Raw genomic sequence first — 15155 nt, 5'->3', positions numbered from 1 at the left:
TTCTTCAGTATCAGCACTTTCTAACAGATGTTACTAGCATTAGCTAGTTTATTTTATAGTTTTAGTTAAGTTTATAATTTTGGTGCATTTTATTGCATACAGAACTTTGACCTCTGACTCCAAAATCTGCAATGGAACAATCCTTTCTATATAATTTTCCTACAATCAGTGCAAAATAAATGTGAGGTTTATCACAGGTAAGAAATAAAATAGAGAATTGGGAGACTTCAGACGACCCGTGGTATAAAAACTAGCTTTAAAACTTTACGTTTCTAGTAAACGATCGGACAACACTGGGCAGTGTGAAGACCGGGTTATAATTCATCTCAACACTGAATAATGAAAATAGCCAACAAAGTCAAACCACTGAGAAATTTTCATAAACTACTAACAGATATCCTGCAGTAGTGAGTTTATTTCCATATGGTCCTCTGTCGGATAATGAGATCTCGTTTGCATTTGCACATACAAAATAGTGAAAATATCATAATGGGCAGACAGCCATTACGACAGGCGTATAGATAAACCGTCTCTCTCTACTTACATTACACCACGTCCTTTTGGACTTTCACATGATACAGTAATAAGAAAGTCGGGACGATAACAAACAGACTCGCTCGTCGGGTGTGGGTTTTTAATGAAGACACGGGGAGGAGTGTGGAGAGGAGGAAGAGACGTCGGGTTCTCTCGGAAAAGTCCCAAGTCCTCCTCTGTCCTCTGACACTACCGTATCCTGGTGAACAGATTCAACACTGACTTGGATTCCTGAAATAGCAGGACAAGAACATCAGCCATTTGAGTATTACCCAGAATACACCGCAATGTGAGAAATATCAGGAAATCGGCTTACAGCTGGTTCCACCTTGCTAACTTAACTAAATTAACTAAATGTTTAGCTAGCAGGTTATCACCTAGCTACTAAATTAGCCTTTCTGAAAATAATTTTATATATGTATGTAAGGCAATATATAGTGTGTGTGTGTGTGTGTGTGTGTGTCTTAACCTTGGTGCAGCGCGTTTTGCTGAAGACGTTCCAGAACCTGAGTGTCTCATCTCCTGCTCCTGTCACTATAGCCTCGCCGTCTGGAGACACAGCCTGGTGAAGACACACACACACACACACACAGTTTGAATTCTGTAAAGAACTTGAATTTAATCACATGTGATCAAACAAATTGAGCTGCACACTCAGTTTTCAAAGTTAGTATAGTTCCTGCTTACCAAGTAGAGCACACGGTAGGAATGTCCGGTCAGCTTGGCCACCTGCGTGAGTGATGGATATTTCCACACCAGGATCTGGTTTTGCGAGTAGCCGTGTGTGCTGACCTGCAAGACACCAGCAGGGAGCGTAAGATGCATGCTACGTCCTAACCGATTCCCTACTCACTCTTAAGCACCCAGATACAAGGAACAGATCTCAGCCCATGTGTGTGTGTTCTCTCACCAGCTCGTTGGCGTGTTTGGACCAGGCCAGGTTGCAGACCTGTGATCCGGTGTCGGTGCTCTGCAGCGCCTGTCCTGTGAGCGTGTTCCAGAAGCGCAGGCAGCGGTCGGCCGTGCCTCCTCCGGATGCCAGCAGGCCGTGCTGATGGGGCGACCAGGCGATGGCCTTCACCGCCGCTAAATGCTCGCTGTACTGCTGCACGGGCACCAGGCTCGAGCTGTTCCACACTAGCAGCTATACAAGGCACCGAAACACTCCGTTATACCAGGTACAGCAGGTATCAGTATGACTATCCTCATCACCCTCACTCACACCGCATCCTCACCTTGTTGTCGTTGCCTCCCGAGGCGAGATGCTGGTGGTCTGGGGACCACTTGAGGCCGCAGACTTCCTGTCTGTGGCCCTGTAGCCTTCTCTCAGCAGCAGGCGGCGCGCGGACGTCCCTCTGTAGGATCACCCTGTCCCTGCTGCCCGAGGACAGCTGCTCGCCGTTCCACGCTAAAGCTCCTGAGACACAACACAGCAAACCAGTTATTACATTACAAACTGATAAATTTGCACGAATACTTTCTTAAGCCTAACCCATAACTCGTTTAATCAAAGGAGAGTGTTAATACCAACCGACACGAGCCGAGTGTCCTTCCAGGCTGGTTAACTTCCTCCCTCCGGCTGCGTCCCATATCTGCACAAAGCCTTTGTGGGTTCCTACAGCAACCAGGCTTCCCTTCAGAAAAAAACAGAGTGATATGATGCAACATAAGCAGTAATGGTCATTAGATATGATACAGATGCATCATATTTTAGGTTGTATATTAAGTGGCTGTGGACTATAAGATGCTAAATACAGTCTGCTATTTTTTTCCAAGTTGCATTAATTCTTATAAAGAAATCATTAATAATGTTTAATGCTAAAACATTTGGAGTCATAAAGAGACTAATGATCGTACTAATCTCTGTATTATGCTTGTTGTGTACCTTTTCATAACTGCATATAGTAAAAGCACTAATAATTGCTATTACTAATAACTCACTCTCTCATTCCAGCAGACTGAAGTCACAGAGTCTCCATCGACTGACAGATCACACAACCTCGTCACCTGTGAACAGAAATGACACATAAAAATGACCACTGGCTGATAAATCAGCAGACCAAAGATCATTTACTACCATGTTCCTTTACACACCTGACTGGTACAGGCGCTCCACAGGTACACACAAGCACCAAGACCAACACTGAGCAGGTTTCCAGCTGACCAGTCTACCTATGAACACCACAGAACACGTGTCCATCGTTATGCACAATCATAAAATACACACAAACAAACACAGAGCCAGAAGGTGCATGAGTTATAGATATATGTTTGGTATTGAAGATACCTCACCCAGGCAGCAGTTGGGTGTCATGACCAAAGGCAGATTAATTTCAGCACCAAGGACAGTAACAGCATGGCTTCCCCTATCAGTGGCCCAAACAACTATACGTATGTATGCTAATATACACTATATAACTTTTATCCTGATTATATCCATGATTCCTAAATGATTTAAAATCTGAGAACTCCATACAAGAAACACACACTTTAATTTCTCAGGATGATCACTTTCCAAATCAGCCAAATCAGAGTCAGTGGTTTTTGTTTTTTTTTTAGACTCAAAATGTAGCCTGCTAGTGTATTAATGTAAATAATTTATATCTGATTGGAGCCCATCCAAGTGAAGGAGGCGTGGCCTCTGATCCTGTCAGTCTCAGTGCCGCAATGAAGGTGTGGCCTCTAAACCTTTCAGTCTCTGTTCAGTAAAGGAGGAGGCGTGGCTTTCTTTTTTGTCCGTCTCAGTGAAGTAGGTGTGGCCATTTGGCTTATCAGTCTTAAAAGAGGTACTGGCCTCAGCGCTATCTGTCTCAGTGAAGGAGGCATGGCGTCTGTGCTGTCTGTCTTTGTTCAGTAAAGGAGGCAAGGTTTTCGAGTTTGTCAGTCTCACTGATGGAGGTGTGGCTTCTAAACTTGTCAGTCTCAGTAAAGGAGGCGTGGTCTCTATACCTGTCAGGCTCAGTAAAGGAGGCGTGGCCACTAAATCTGTCAGTCCCAGTAAAGGAGGCATGGCCTTTTGTTTTTAAGTCTAAGTGAAGGAGGTGTCGCTTCTAAATCTGTCAGTCTCAGTGAAGGAGGCGTGGCCACTAAACCAATCACAATGATCTTCCACAATTTTTTTTCTATTGAAATTGTTTGCATAATTCTGAATCACACTGCATTACAGTGTACTGCTTAATTTAAATATACTATTTAGTAACTGTCATTAAGTTACTGTATCATTCTACTTCCTTAAAAATAAGAATCGTAGTAGCATATAATTGGTAATAATATAAAATGCTGTTAATGTTCCATTATTCTGGAACAGTCTAAAATACATGTGTGTACCAGGTTAAGGTAGAAGTCATCCTGCAGCTCCGGTGCATCCAGAACCTTGAAGGGGATTTTGGAGATCTTTCGTGCCGGCTTTCGCGGTGACCGCAACAGCTTGTGACTGCAGACACACACACACACACACACACACACACACACACACACACACACACTCAACACTGAGAGCCATATGGACATGTGAAGCTGTTTGCGAGAGGAAATGAGGAACATGCCTCTGGCTACCTTTTGTTGCTGAGGGGAGAGAGGGAATATGGGGAGATTTCATTGCCGCTGTCAAAAGGCACTCTCTTTGTGTGAAGTGTGTACTAGAAGAGACACAAAAAAGGAAATCATGTTACCTTTGACTACAGCATGAGCAGAGCGATGAATACACATATGCTGTGGGAGGGACTCACCCTGAAGAGGCTGTGTATGTCCTGGGAGAGGATGGCATGCCGTCGGTCGTCTGTGTGAGGGTCGGGTACGGTCTCGATGCCCGCTCCCAGGAGCTCGTTCCGCAGCAGAGCAGCATAGGCCACTGCGTCTGTACGGATATACTGATTAGAGACCTCGATACCTGCCGACATCATTCTTTTAGCCGTCATACAATATGCAGCTACAATGAAAATAAACTGTGACAAATTATCGTGTAATGAATGTCTAGGGTAAGACCTGCCTTTTCTATACTCATTTGAACAAACACCAACTGTACTACAGGTTTTACTGAGCAACACCTCACGACATTTTAAGCACAGGGAAGATCCAAAGGAGAGTGTAACAACACCAAAACATAAACTTTACCCTTTCCAGTGTCTGCACTGGCGTCCTTTGAGCGCTGATTCTGGTTAGGAGACCAGCAGTTTTCCTGCAAAATCAATAAATATGTAAGTGAGGTGCCGTTTTGAGGGGAAAGTAAAGGCTCAGATAAAGAACATGACTTACGTTGGCGTAATGGAAGTTGATGCTCCAGTTGCTTCCTGCGCGAGTGGGTATGAATCTGTCGCCTGACTTAACACTGACTGGACTGCATGCGGCAAAGCCGGACTGCAGAGGGAAAGAAATGTATATGTATATATATGTAAAACATGTACATCTTCAGAGATACAATTCCCTTCATAGTATGAAGCTGAGTCATGATAATCTGACCAGATTAAGAAAATAATACTCGTTTCCTCACCTTGGACACGTGACCATCTGGCAGGTTCTGATGGTTGATCTGCCTGAGGAGGCGTCTCTCATAGTCCTGGTCCATTTCCGCTCTGTCTCTGCCTCAGTCTGCACTCGCAGCTCTGCCCACGTCTTCCATCCCTGAACAAAAAAAACACCACAGAAATCTTACAACACGATACTTTCCACAATACACTATATGCATCACAATTTTTGCAGCTTTGTGCGTCCATCTGAACTCGTGTACTGTATGTGTTCAACACTGCACATGCACATTTAACCCCATAGGTGTTTATTCAACACTGTAGGACTTGATCTGATTATAAAGATGCTCAGTGGCTCTACATGTGTTCGTCTGTCTCTAAAGACATTCATCCAGCACTGAAGATGTTCATCTGTCTCTAAAGGTGTTTCATCCATTGCTGCTGGTGTTAATCTTATTCCAAAAGGTTCTTGTATGACAATAAACATGTTCATCTGAACCTGCAGGTCTACTACCTGTCTCTGAAGGTGTTCATCCAACTCTAAAAGATGTCATCTGACTCTATGAGTTCATCCAACAAGGCAGATATTCGTCCACTCTAAAAGCTGTTCATCAGAATCTAAAGGTGTTTATCTGAATCTAAAGGTGTTTATCTGAATCTAAAGGTGTTTATCTGAATCTAAAGGTGTTCATCCTGCATTTCAGGTGTTTATCTGAATCTAAAGTTGATCATTCTGCATTTCAGGTGTTTATCTGAATCTAAAGGTGATCATTCTGCATTGCAGGTGTTTATCTGAATCTAAAGTTAAAAGTTAAAGGTGTTCAGTGGTCTCTAAACTCTACATGTTCAACCCTGCATGTTTATACAGCACTGCATGTTTACACTACACAGTGCAGGTGTTTAGCCAACACTAGGGGTGTTCATGCTGTAACAATCAGAAAGATTTAAAAGCAGCTCTGAACACATCAGAGTCTTTAGCACTGCCAGTTATTTTAACGCTGCACATGGAGTGCACGCAGTTGCCATGGAAGCTACCTGACAATCCTAAACACATCACAAGCACGACTAGCATTAGCAAGAACAGCTTCCTTGGGGGAAAAAAAACCTAAATGCTGCAATCTAGCTCTCCATAACACTTCAGACTAGTAGTCTGATCAGTGTTAGCTGTAACATGAAAGCTGACATTATCCCTGCGTGAAGCCAGATAGGAAATTAGAGGCTACAAGACCAGCTAGCTTCCTACTCCAGCTAGCTAGCTGTAGCTAATCTTACCTGTTTTGCTGCTTATAAAACGCAATTATGGGGCATTTTGAGTATCCGACCTCTCCGTTATCATTTTTCAAGATGCATCTGTTGACAAAAGTTCAGGACCCAACCGTTTTCTGTCTTATTTAGCTGTGGACAGATTCGCAGTTAGCTTCCCAGCAAAGCGACTGAGAATGAATGTTTACGTTTCTGTCAAGATGGCGGAACAATCAGCTGCGACGCTTTATTTTTTTACACACCTGTATTCCAAAAGACACGCCTCCTGCCTCCGGTAAAAGCGGTAGTTTGACCGGAATGCGGTGGGAAAACAAACATGGAGCTTACCAGGCGAATCTAACAGAAATTGCATGTAGGGGGCGCTCTAATACTAATTATTATTATTATTATTATTATTATTATTATTATTATTATTTGTTGTTGTTGTTGTTGTTGTTTTTATTTCTTTTAAATAACAACTTTTCACCCTACATTTTGAGTAATTCTTTCTGAATATTTAGATTTGATTATTTTTTTAATTTTTATTATAATTCATAGCTAAATATATAACAAGGAACATAGGTGGATATGCACAGCAATAAATATCTCACAATCATATCACACAAATTATTTCACTTTTTTAACTTCAGGAATAACATCAATAAGTAAAGAAGAAATACACAAGAAATTTAGTTCTTTAATAAATCAAACAAATTTAATCTATAATAATATACAGTAGTAATTATACAATAATATACCTCATTTTAGTCACATAATGAAGGCACAAACTTATTGTTTTCATGACAAATGATCTGCTTTTATTTAAAACAATGCATTCAAATGTATATATGATAGATATTTGAATAATTAAGACTTAATAAATCTACAGTAATATTTCTTGTCACAATCTGAAGGTTCCAGTGTTAGTATTTTACACTTCAAATCATATACTTAAAAAAGTGTAAACTATATATTTATTTGTTTATTCAATTTTTTATACAATTTTTTGGCTTTTCAGTTATATATAAAAATAAATAAATAAATAAATAAATAAATAAATAAATGTAATGAATAAAATAAATCTCGTAGCGGTGTGTGGCTGTGTCTGCTGCAGAATGTGAATTTTTTAAATTTTATCATTTATCTGATATATATATATACTGAAGTACAAACACTCTGAGCTTTTTGGATATCTGTGTCTGCAAGTTAAGCTGCTGAATAGGTTGTAAAAACACAAAATATGAAATGGTTCCCATAACATGTTATCTAGCTATTAATTGCTTTAGGTTTAATCAGTCATTTGGGATTCTGACTAATCAGTTTCATGTTTCTGTGTGTGAGAAAGGCATGGATGAGTCCGGGCCTGTCTGCGCTGAGCTGCTGCAGAGAGCTGGGAGAACCACGAGGAGGCCCGGAGCGGGTTTTATACAGAAACGGCACAGCAGGTGAAAATGGCGGCCTGGTAGGAAGCGTTAATGATGACGGTCGGGGGTCAATATTCCATCACACGCTGGAAAAATAAACTCAAAAACACAGTCATGCTGTCATGCTTATTGGTTTGTTATTGGATACGTTATAGCAGCTATAAACAGCCGTTCCCTCAACAGCCTCAACTTTTTTTCTCTCTTGAAATCTGACAAAAAAAAAAAAAAAACGCAGCTGGTCATGTTACCGAGAAACCAAAAAAACCATTAACTCCTCTGTCCTGAAGATGTCAGAAAACTTACAGCTTTACCTCTGACACTGGAGACTCCTTCCATAAACCATACTCCTTCCATCTGCCATACAAGTCAGTGTGTATGATGTCGCTATAGAAACGACAACGTATTAGAACGAGTGCATTAATACGAACCTGTGATTTAAACTAGTGTCCGAGTCGCTGTTATAGAAAATTAATCAACGTCTTAGAGAATTCAACAGCGCTGTGATATAAAAACAGTTAACTGAGATGTGTAGATCTAGACGTACCTCAAGAAACCACATTTAACTTACGTTATCTCAGTTATACCGACTATATCCTAAGTACAAACTAGTAAACTATTATTCACTGATGTCAGAAATACAATCAAAGGATCAATAATAAAGTTAACCATATGTAATCTGATTAGGCAGAATTTCGAAGCTGTATTGTGTAAATGCCTGAATTAGATTTTTCCCTTTGTCATCATTACATTAAATCTGACTTGGTCCCAGAAAGTAATGAGTTCCCGTGAGTGCTATTTTGGGTGTGTGGTGGTTGTGTGATTTCCTATTGCTCAGATGAGGATGTGGTCAGGAACTGAAAGCGAACGAGTCTGCCTTGTGATTAGACATGAGGGTTGTGTTGATATGTCAATATGCTGCAATATACAATATACGTAGAGTTATATTGTGAAACGTCTACGAAACAAGTTAGTCTGTTATCACTTGTTACAGCAGCTATAAACAATCACCAGCCTATTTTTTCCACCATCACTATTTTCTTTCTCTCTCTCGAAGTTAATGAGACAATAAAATGTTCCAGCTTCACCTCTGACACTGGAGACTCCTTCCATAACTGTTAAACAATCTCCATACAAAAAACTTTAGCATATTATAAGGTTAATAACACTTTTTTTCTCCCCCAATTTTTTTTTATTAGGCTTAGATTATGATGTGATTATGTGATTTGCAGATGAACTACTATCAGGGCTGCTGTTACAGAAAATTAATCAATATCTTCTGACCAATTAGGATACCGTTTCTATGGTATAATAAATGATAATACAGTTCAGGTCATTATCGGTGTGGGAGACACGGAGAAATAGAGGAGTAGTGTGAATTTGTATACAAGAACCTGCGTATAAGAAGGACAGTCGCTCCTTTATGTTCATGTTACGCCTTCTTTTAGTATTTCTTTCCACTCTAAACACAATTTCAAACACATACAAGCAGCCGTGCATGCTGTGTTAATAAAGCCATTGAAACCCTGAAAACACCATCCAGACCTCGTCTCTAACACTATAGATCACAATTTATTCACTAATTATTCCTGTGTTTCTGTATTCCTGTGTTTGAAGCAGTAATCCCTTGAACCTGCTGCTTTGGGTGGGTTATTTGAGTGAAAGCAGGCAGCTGTATTTTAATATATGCTCTTTGTTTCCAGACCCCTCTTATCAGTGCCCTCGATGCGGTGCCCATGGCAACGAGATGGACAGACGAAACAATGCAAGACAGAGGACGAGAAAAGAGGGACGAAATGTGCAAATGACAGGTTCGCCTGCTTCACGTGCAGTCAGAGAATCACTGAAAAGTGACAATGCCCAGAATGTAACAAAAAAATCAATTTGTGCTGAAATGAGGTTATGAGGTTATGCACTGACCAATGAAGGAATTTTCACAAAATAAACACACGGGACTTCCTGCAAGAGGCAGAGTGAGCAAATCTTAAGAGAGCACCTCTTTGTGTCCAATCACCAAATATGAGGAAGCAAGAGCCAAAAAGATCCTTGAAATTATTAAATAAAGGTGTGGCTATGTATAAAGAGTCACAGTTACTGTAACTTGGATGACAAATGAGCTAACACTGGCTTCCCCTCATTCTATCATTATGACACAGCACAAGGGGATGAATGTATACACAAACCCACCACACACTTTCCCTTAATTTAATTAATATATACGTTTAAAATAATTAAACGTAATTTGTAGTAAATTGTAGTTATCGAGTAATTCATGTTATTTACTGAATAATATGCTTTTAAATTGATAACTGAATACTAAGCCGAGATTTGACTTAGTTAAGGGGGTTAAATCACCATTAACTTGCAGCTTATTAACACGAAGCCACCATTCTTCGGATGCTACATGAATTCTGTAAGACAACTTTAACATCTGAAACATGTAAAACCCATCAAAATTTCTCAGACGCTCCTCACCTTCATAACTGAATATCTTGACTCTTTTCACTGTAGTTACTGAGGAATTACTAGTAGTTACTGAGTAATATACTTTATAATGATTACCAGACTACTAAACTTCGAGTATAAGGGGTTAAAATCTCTTCTGAAAACCATCAAATGCTATCAATCTAGAATCAGTCACGGGTCAACAAATACAAAAATATAATATCAATACAAAACCATCAGGAACCAGCAGAAACCCTTGAGGGTCACCGTGATTTTTACAGTAGGGTGAAAGTTTGGGCCTGTATGGATTTAAAATAAATAACTTCACCCAGAACTGATAACAAATTGAATAGTGTTGGGGTTTTTAACCATGGGAAAGGAAGGATTGGACAAGAAACATTAACAAGTTAACATTTCCTACATGCTGAAGTGTAGCGTAACACCTAACAGACCTCCTAAAATCACAAACATTAGTAAGCTACTTGAAACAGTCTGTAAAAACGATGCGGACATGTGACTAAGGTCTATCATGGTTAATATTATTACGATATCATATTCAAGAGATACGAAGAGGGCCTTTTTTTTATCTGAAATACATATATTACTCTATATTTAGTCATGTCGATTACGTAGATTTCTGTGCTTTCCACATTCAGGTTGTATCTGTAACAGATTTTGTTCCCTAAATCACCTAGTCACCTTGTGAAAAAGTCAGCTAAATCACAAAAAGTAGTAATTAGGAGTTAGTGGTGGGTAAGAATTACAGTCAAACATGAGACATGACTCTTTTTCAGCTCTTTTCAAGGTGTAGAGTTAGATGGTTTAGTCAGAAACTGGAAAATATCACATATAAGTGGTTTACTTTATCGTTTCTTGGCATTAGGACAAATATGCAAGGGTATAGAAAATGTGCCAAGTCATGCTAGCTGAGGCAGAACAGTCCACTTTAGTCTTCATTGTATTACCGCTATGTGTCAATGAAGTCTCGCGAGATTTCAGCGTGGTTATATAAGCGCGCGCGACAGCGGCTCAGCGGGTTTTCCTAACTTCCACAGAGAGGCGTAAACAAAGGTAGGTTTAGTTTATTTAATTTATTTAATTTTTTTTCCCCTCCATAAAATACTCTTTCAAAAACATTTATATATGTGTATATATTTTTTAAATACTCGTTTTGGGTTTACATTTTGAAACGTTTTACTTGCAGCTATTTGCATTTTAACAGCGTTTTCCGCTGCTAATTTAAGTCAAAATAAACAATAAACAACAAAAAATTACACATTAAAGAATGACATATTTATTAACCTTGGTATTTTTACATGGCGGATTTGTTTTGAGGGAGAACCTGTTGAATGGGACGGCCCTAGCTTGGGCTGAAACCGAATCCGCTCCCTAGTTGACTACATAGTGCAGTAAGTAGGGTGTAGAATGTATTATTTAACACTCGGTGTAGTGCGCAGGTGTAGGGAGTAGGGAGCCATTTGGAACGCAGCCACAATAAAAGTACAAAAACCTGCTTTTTCTTCTACTCTAAAATGGCGGTTTTAATATTTTGTCCACGCTCCAGCAGGAATAGATGATTAAATAATGTTTAAATGAGGTATTAATTAAATTATTGGAATGAATGAATGAATGAATGAATAGTTGTGCTAGGACCTGGACCTTGCCTGGAACAAATGTTGCGAAATTGAGGAAGTGATAAACCTGAATTCAGGTTTCATTACACAATAAGCTGCAAAGTTTATTGCATGATAACTGAATGGATGTTACTGATTTTCAGTAATCAGTTTAGTTTATTTCATGCATATATACTTGTTTTTGTCATTTAGTATTACTGCATTACATCAAGTTCTTCTAATATGCACTTCTGAGAACAGATTATCTGCAATCCTTCAATCATTTCAGTGTTTTTGTAATGAAACCACTCTGCTCCTCTTTCAGTCCAACAGAAGATGTCCGCTGGTAAAGCACAAATCGGCAAACCTGCCCCTGACTTCACAGCCAAGGCAGTGATGCCCGATGGCCAGTTTAAGGATCTGAAGTTGTCGGATTATCGAGGTGCAACTTCTTATTTTCACACGATATCAAATACAGGAAATTGCAAGACTGCTGATGTTAAGAGCAACCTTTTTTTTTTTTTTTTTTTTCTGTAGGGAAGTATGTAGTTTTCTTCTTCTACCCCCTGGACTTCACCTTCGTGTGTCCCACCGAGATCATCGCCTTCAGCGATGCAGCAGAGGAATTCAGAAAGATCGACTGCGAGGTCATCGGTGCGTCTGTGGACTCACACTTCTGCCATCTGGCCTGGTGAGCGTTTGCGATCAGTTTGGGTTTTCCTGAAGAGCCAGAATTCTATGCATAAGATCAAATGTTTGTCGATATTTGCTTAAATGATGTATCACAATATATTACATTCACAACATTAAGCCGTCCCTTCTGTCTGTGTGTCAGGATAAACACCCCCAGGAAGCAAGGTGGCCTGGGACATATGAAGGTCCCTCTGGTGGCCGACACCAAACGGTCCATCTCTCAAGACTACGGTGTACTGAAGGAGGACGAAGGCATCGCTTACAGGTGTGTTTTAAGTTGCTGAAATGTTTTCTCAAAGCCAAGACAACATCAATTAGAAGAAATTACTGCATTTATTTGGTCAACACAATTTTTTCCCTTTCAGAACATGAGGTCTAAGACTTTGGGCTGCATAATGGGTTGCATACATTGTTGACTACTTTAAAATTCAACTTAGCATGTTATTAGACTCGATATCTCTCGTTCCTTGTTACATCGCAAAAACCAGTCTGTGAAATGTCGGTGTAATAAGTCGGAGGTGGGAGGATGTGGCATCGTGAGTCACTAAAGCAGTGTCATGGGTGTCGAGGTGGGCTGCATGCGTACATCCTCTAAAGTACGGTTTTGATTATTTCTTCTCAGAGGCCTGTTCATCATTGACGATAAAGGCATCCTGAGGCAGATAACCATTAACGACCTGCCGGTTGGTCGCTCGATCGACGAGACGCTGCGTCTGGTGCAGGCCTTTCAGTTCACTGACAAACACGGAGAAGGTGAGTTATGAAATCAATAGCCAAATAAACAATTTTTTGATCTATTATTGTCAGTTATCATGAAAAAAAAGTCATAAATGGTTATTCAGTGAAGGCTCTAGTACTAAGTTATAGTCCTTTTTTTTTTTTTTTTTTTTTTTGATTAAACCTTTTTTATTTTACTGAGACAATTCATCTGTTAAACATTGGAACATGATGCTGACTGTACGAGTATCTTTAATCGTAATATGAAGTTAAAATGCCTCTTAATAAAACTTAATGCCTCTTACACAAAAACATAGAGTATGTATTAAAGTGAAGGGGAACCATTGTCTTGTGTTTAATCTAAATGTCTAAAAGTCTAAGACCCAGTTTATACCTGTTTGTTTCCTGCATCCTGATAAGATGTTGAGTTCACATGCATTTACACCTGTGAATTATTATTATTTAATTATTTTTTAAATATTGGATTGTCACATCAGTCTGTAACATTAGACCAACTTTTTGTGTTCATTGTTTCCGGTTGCTTTATTCAAAAGATGGTTGCGACATCAAAAATCAGCTTGCCATGGTGGTTTTAAGTTCCATAAAGGTGCCAGATTTGTCTGTAATGGACCACACGATGTATCAGAAGATTTTTGGCTGTTAATATACATCTCCAATCTTTTTATATAAGGCTTAGGTGCTTTTACACTTGCATTTTATGTGGATTTTTCAAGACCAGGTTTTCTTTCCTGAGTGTGAGCACTTCTTTAGTCATCATAACACAAAACATAGCTTAATGAATAAATTCCCACAGTGCCATTATGTCATGTAGATTATTTATAATTATTTATTAATAAGGCAATGACACTTATTCTCATGTTGTTTCTAGTTTGCCCCGCCGGATGGAAGCCCGGAAAGGACACAATCAAGCCCGATGTCCAGAAGAGCAAAGATTTCTTCTCCAAACAAAACTAAACACATAAGACTCTGCAGTGTAGTCTAACAGGCCCCACACTGGCACTTGTCTCAAACCTCAGTAACAATTCCCTCTCTGTTAAGCCTGAAATAAGTGTGTAGGATCATAATTGTTGTTTATGTTGTGTGACTTTGTGAGAAGTATGACGGTCATGTAGAAGACTACTATTTTGTATGTTTACACCTTTTATCATGTTTCCTTTGTGAGATAAAAAGGATAATAACAGATGGGGGACCTGGTTTTTATTCTGGTTTCAGTAAGAACAGATTTTGTAGCACAGCACGATGAGGGAATGACTCTGCGCTTGCCCAAGTTCCTGATTGCCTGCATTTCAACCAAGAAACCAAGGTTTTGTAACAGATTTAAGCTAACTTTTAAAGCTTGCTGATAAAGCAATATCATTTAAGAAGTTTATACATATTATACACACAGTTTATACAATAAATGTTTTGACTAAGTTTGTGAATTGTGTAGTTTGCCAAAGCTGCAGCAGAAGAAGAGTTAGAAGAAAAATTCAGCAAAAAATAAACTATACTCTTCATACATTACCCCCAAAAGAAGTTGAGCAACCAGGATGTATGGAAATTGGCTAAAAGTTATCAATGTCACATATTTCCCACAAACCTAAAATAAGCTTGTTTGTATTATGATATAGATACTGTTGCATTTAATACCCAAAGTTTAAAGAATAAGTTGTGTAATGTGATTTGAATGATAATATAGTTCCAGTTTAAGCAGACTTCAGACAGCAACCATGTCTATGTTGATTATGTTTGAAGTAAACGGAAATTTTTTTAACCTTTAATTAATGGTTGAATAGAACATACCAGTGCCCTGACTGACGTAAATAGTAAATGGCTCACGTTGGCGCTAATGTTTTCCATCACACAGTAAGCTAGTTATATTACCTATTAGGAACTCTATTATATTATGATCTGAAAAATGACAAGTACTGATTTGATATCCAGTCCTTATAAATGTCCTCCTAATGTCAAACAATCATAACCCAATATTAAAGGTCCCAAGTCCTTCAGCTTGCTTATGATTGCAA

The 15155-nt window shown here is 39.2% G+C and overlaps 2 protein-coding genes across 2 annotated transcripts; one reads left to right on the top strand and one right to left on the bottom strand.

Annotated features, from left to right (window-relative positions):
* Nucleotides 1-371: 371 nt before the first annotated feature.
* fzr1b (fizzy/cell division cycle 20 related 1b) lies at nt 372-6488 on the bottom strand. The gene is made up of 15 exons (XM_026936340.3): nt 6270-6488; nt 5024-5154; nt 4789-4890; nt 4648-4711; nt 4263-4390; nt 4090-4172; nt 3862-3967; nt 2629-2706; nt 2476-2541; nt 2066-2168; nt 1770-1951; nt 1445-1678; nt 1222-1326; nt 1004-1096; nt 372-765 (listed from the first exon to the last, which is right to left on the bottom strand). Exons 2-15 carry the CDS (start codon nt 5096-5098, stop codon nt 724-726), a joined length of 1461 nt encoding a protein of 486 aa, XP_026792141.1. The 5' UTR covers nt 5099-5154; nt 6270-6488; the 3' UTR covers nt 372-723.
* A 4572-nt stretch (nt 6489-11060) lies between these two features.
* Nucleotides 11061-14329, top strand: prdx1 (peroxiredoxin 1). The gene is made up of 6 exons (XM_026936341.3): nt 11061-11176; nt 12044-12160; nt 12256-12409; nt 12554-12676; nt 13034-13164; nt 14018-14329. The coding sequence occupies exons 2-6, from the start codon at nt 12055-12057 to the stop codon at nt 14101-14103; spliced, it is 600 nt and encodes a 199-aa protein (XP_026792142.1). The 5' UTR covers nt 11061-11176; nt 12044-12054; the 3' UTR covers nt 14104-14329.
* The last annotated feature ends 826 nt before the right edge of the window (nt 14330-15155 follow it).

This window comes from Pangasianodon hypophthalmus, chromosome 4 (genome assembly GCF_027358585.1).
Source record: "Pangasianodon hypophthalmus isolate fPanHyp1 chromosome 4, fPanHyp1.pri, whole genome shotgun sequence".
NCBI classification, from domain to species: Eukaryota; Metazoa; Chordata; class Actinopteri; order Siluriformes; family Pangasiidae; genus Pangasianodon; species Pangasianodon hypophthalmus.
This window is presented reverse-complemented; position numbering and strand designations above follow the sequence as displayed.